General features: G+C 45.8%; 1 protein-coding gene across 1 annotated transcript; it reads right to left on the minus strand.

Moving 5' to 3' along the window:
- Positions 1 to 344: 344 nt before the first annotated feature.
- arsk (arylsulfatase family, member K) lies at positions 345 to 3,960 on the minus strand. Its single transcript, XM_084468850.1, has 8 exons — positions 3,641 to 3,960; positions 3,359 to 3,488; positions 2,986 to 3,145; positions 2,446 to 2,728; positions 2,162 to 2,333; positions 1,729 to 1,953; positions 1,373 to 1,588; positions 345 to 1,035 (listed from the first exon to the last, which is right to left on the minus strand). The coding sequence occupies exons 1-8, from the start codon at positions 3,743 to 3,745 to the stop codon at positions 764 to 766; spliced, it is 1,563 nt and encodes a 520-aa protein (XP_084324976.1). The 5' UTR covers positions 3,746 to 3,960; the 3' UTR covers positions 345 to 763.
- Between the last annotated feature and the right edge of the window lie 200 nt (positions 3,961 to 4,160).

Here is a 4,160-nt window from a genome sequence, read left to right on the forward strand (position 1 = left end):
TCCGCGTTCAACCACAGGAAGTAAACAGTCGGGATTTTCAAAGTAAAAGCGTCATGCTGCTATAAAGCGTCTGCATTTTCCTCCGAACTCTATGCACTATATTAATGGATTTATATGATGATCAACTGCATTCTGTGTCTTATGTATTTTTTATTTAAGCACTGCTATAAGGAAAAGCTCTTTTTAATGATTGCACTTTAGATGTTAAACTGCATTTCGTTGTACTGGTCGTTCTTACTTGTCGTCCTTGCAATGACAATAAAGTTGAATTTAATCTAATCGAATTTTACTGGATAGTAATATATGACTTACACATCACTTTGGCTTTTTATTAGCATTGGCAATACAAGTAATAATCATAATAATGTTCATATTAATAATAGAGTCAAATGTTAGACATGTATTAAATATGATAAGGTGTCAGCGTCATCATCATACCGGCATCTTTATTATCCATCACAAAATAAATGCTCACAATAGGCATGGTATAAACACACACACACACACACACACACACACACACACACACACACACACACACACACACACACACACACACACACACACACACACAATCAGAAAACATGATGATTGATATAAACTCTGCTGTGTTGAGGTGTGGGTATTTGTTAGATGATTGTCCTGTAGTGTTTCTGAGGCTGTACCCTGCCATTACTAATCAAACATATTTCGTCATTGTGTCCATGGGAATGAATAATTAATGATAATATAATAATAATCCTTGTCCACCGTCCATTATCGATCATGTACCATTGAGCCAATCATCAACTGCCTTCTCATTAGCCAACACGTCTCTTTGCCAGTCCACGTGCCATCTCAGGTTGGCGATGACTTTGCTGTAATACCTCCCCAAACTCTTCCGCCAAGATATAAATTGCTGTTGGTTGTACAGTTGCACGGCCTGAGACACTTTTGGATATGGCACAATGCTACGTAGCTGCTCCTCCATGTATGCCCCGATCTGCGGGAATTTGGTCACCACGTTGTGAAGTTCTTCCTTGTCCAGTGTCAGGTCTGCAAGAGAGGATGGAGGTGAAGGGGAAACAGCCACAGGTATAGGACTCCATACTAATGATAACAGTTGGTTGTTTTTTTATAGGGGAGAGATTACCTAACATCACTAAATACTCATCATATTTTATTACAAGCACATAAGGTGTTCTTCTCAATATAACAATGAAAATATAAATGTTCAAAAATGTATAGAATCAAAGAACATTTTTTGTTTGCTTCCCGTAGTTTCTTATGAACAAAATGTCTATGTGAATCTCTCTCTCAAGTGCAGAGAGAGAGAGAGAGAGAGAGAGAGAGAGAGAGAGAGAGAGAGAGACCATCATGGCAGGGGACTGACCAAAGAGCTGTGGAGGGATACTCTGACCATCTGCGTAGGCGATGTACTTCCACTGGCCCTTCCTCAGCATGTAGGTGGAGGCGTTGGCATTACATCCGTGGTACTCGCTCAGAGCCCAGCCCGGATGGGTCCCGGCTGGACGCGGGCCGGGCCGGGAGAGCAGAGGGAGCAGAGAGTGTCCACTCAGGGAGCCCGGTGCTGGGATGCCTGCAAGCTCTGCAGAATCAAGAGAGGTGTTGTGCCTTCAAATCAAGATACATAGACTTTATTCATTCATCCGTCAAAAACACAGTGTTCCAGGAGGATGTGTCTATCCATCCCAAGGTGTTGCTTTGGACGCTCCCTGCTTCTCTTACCCATAATGGTGGGGTAGAGGTCGACCAGAGAGACCGTCTGGTTGGACTGCAGACCAGAAGCCAGTCCGGGGCCCGCGATGAGCAGGGGGACGTGGGCACTGCCCTCAAACATGGACATCTTGTAGTACTGCCGGTGGTCCATGGCCAGGTCCCCGTGGTCGGCGGTGAACATCACCACGGTGTTGTCCAGCAGCCCGGCGGACCGCAGGGTGCCCAGGACCTGGCCTGGGACCGGTGGAACAACAGACCGCACAGAGGATCGATAAAGCAGAACAGGTCTATCAAGACTTAGAGACGCTATCGTAATATGCTACAGCAAGCAATAATGCTATAAATGTAACAGGCTCATGAATAAAACAACTGAATTGTTCATTAGTAAAAAAACATATGATAAATAGCAGATTTAACCACCGGGTGCCACTACTGTACTAACCAAGCATGGCGTCTGCCTCAGCGCACATAGCGTAGTAGAAGGCCCGGATGTCCCTGATCTCCTCCCGGGTGAACTCTCCGCTGCAGTTCTTGGTGAAGGTGGAGTAGTAGTCCACCGGGTGCATGGCTGACACGGGCAGCCATTTGGGAACAGAGACGAGTTCCATGGATACCTGTAGGGTTGTGTGTGTGCGTGTGCATGCGTGGAAAAGCAAGGGTCAAGGTTGGTTTGTGTGTTTTTCGCTCTCATATACGACAATAGCTGAAAGGTACTCCGGAACAGACCTTCTGGAGCCAGTAGGGGGAGCTGCGGTAGGTGGACCCCCCCCCCGTGGGCCCCAGGGAGTCGGTCCTGTACGGGTGGGGGAGGTTGAGGCCGAGGTAGAGGGCGAACGGCCGGTGTAACCGCCCGGCCTCGTCCCGTAGCCACTGGCTGGCCCGGTCGGCGGTCTCCCAGTCCTTGGTCATGACCCGGACCGTGGACGCGTTCCCGACCAGCTGGGTCACAGGCCGGCCCTCCTGCCTCAGCAGGAAGCGCACGCCGCGGGTCCACGCCTCCACGCGATTACTGGAGCGCAGTGAGACAGAGAACTACACAATGGATGAGGAGTTCTCAGTTGGAAGCGTGTAATAACATGTTTATATACACACACACACACACACACAAATACTTTTGTGTGTGTGTGTGAATAAAATAAAATACAATTAACTTGCTATATCTGTTTGAATTCGTACAACATTGTCTTCTTCTAATGCACTCATATCCGTGCTATTCAATCGTCCCGGCCCTTGTCGGCTTGTGTCCTGAACCAACCTCTCCCCTACCTGAGGGAGTGGCTGCCTGAGGTGTAGTCCAGCTTCCCCAACATGTTGGTCTGGTAACCGCTCTTCTCTAGCAAGTCCATCCACGTCGTAGCGTTACCGTCAAGGCACTTATTGTTGTTCCAAGACTGGGTAAGGTGAGCAAATTGGCCACTCCACATAGCTTGACAAAGGGGCAAATATCATTTTAAGATGAGTTTAAGGGGTTGTACAACGGCCCCCAGTAACATGAACGCATACATGTCAACAACAAATCCACATTGATAGATGAATAATTGTTTTGTTGTTATTGTACATACCATGCATTTCTATTCACGTCTATTACAAGCCAATTACCTGTAGATTTGAAATTAATTAAAGTTATGGGACGTCTTACATGCTCTTGAAGGGCAGCATATTGGAGAATTTGTGTAGGCATCTAGAAAGGTTGTTCCCAGTCCTCTAAGGTAGTTTATATATGGAAGTTGCACTACTCTCCGACCAGGATCAAAGGTCAGTCGTCCATCCTGTATTTTGAAAAAGAGAGGAGAGAAGGGAAGGGTAAGGGAACGTTATTCACACTTTTCCAATCGAACGAAACGAAAGTATCCACTTACATGTTGCGCATAACATATAACACACAGTGTTCATTCACTGAGAATGGGAAAGAGACACTCACGAAAGCATCAGCCATCACCATGACTATGTTGGGTCGAGCACGGTTGTGGAAAACACATTCCACAAAACTTTGACACAGTACAATCCACACAACGAGATGCAGCATCCCTGGATGTTGTTCCTGTGGGTGTTCACACAGTAGACCTTACCACTCCTGATTCCAACACGACCGTTCTGAGCGTCGATTCTCCAAATAATTGCACTTCGAGTCGACTCCGCCTGCAGGCTCTACTCCAAAGTCTGGAGACGAATAAAACTATTTAATTTAGTAAGCTCAGTGGTTTGTTTTTATTTTAAATCCTATCTGCACCAATGTGTGTTTGATTCCTTTAGTCTGATCCGTTTCACGGGGGAGGAGGAATGAACGAAAAATAAACGAAAAATAAACTTTAACTGATAAAAAAAAATGGCCTCTACATATACTTAAATATCACTAAACCAATTTCAAACCGTGCTTTTACTGAATACTACTTGTATGGGCTTTGTGTACACATTTTCGATTGAGTTAGAAAGTCAGGCAC

Source organism: Micromesistius poutassou (genome assembly GCF_964030765.1).
Source record: "Micromesistius poutassou genome assembly, chromosome: 5".
Lineage (NCBI taxonomy): Eukaryota > Metazoa > Chordata > Actinopteri > Gadiformes > Gadidae > Micromesistius > Micromesistius poutassou.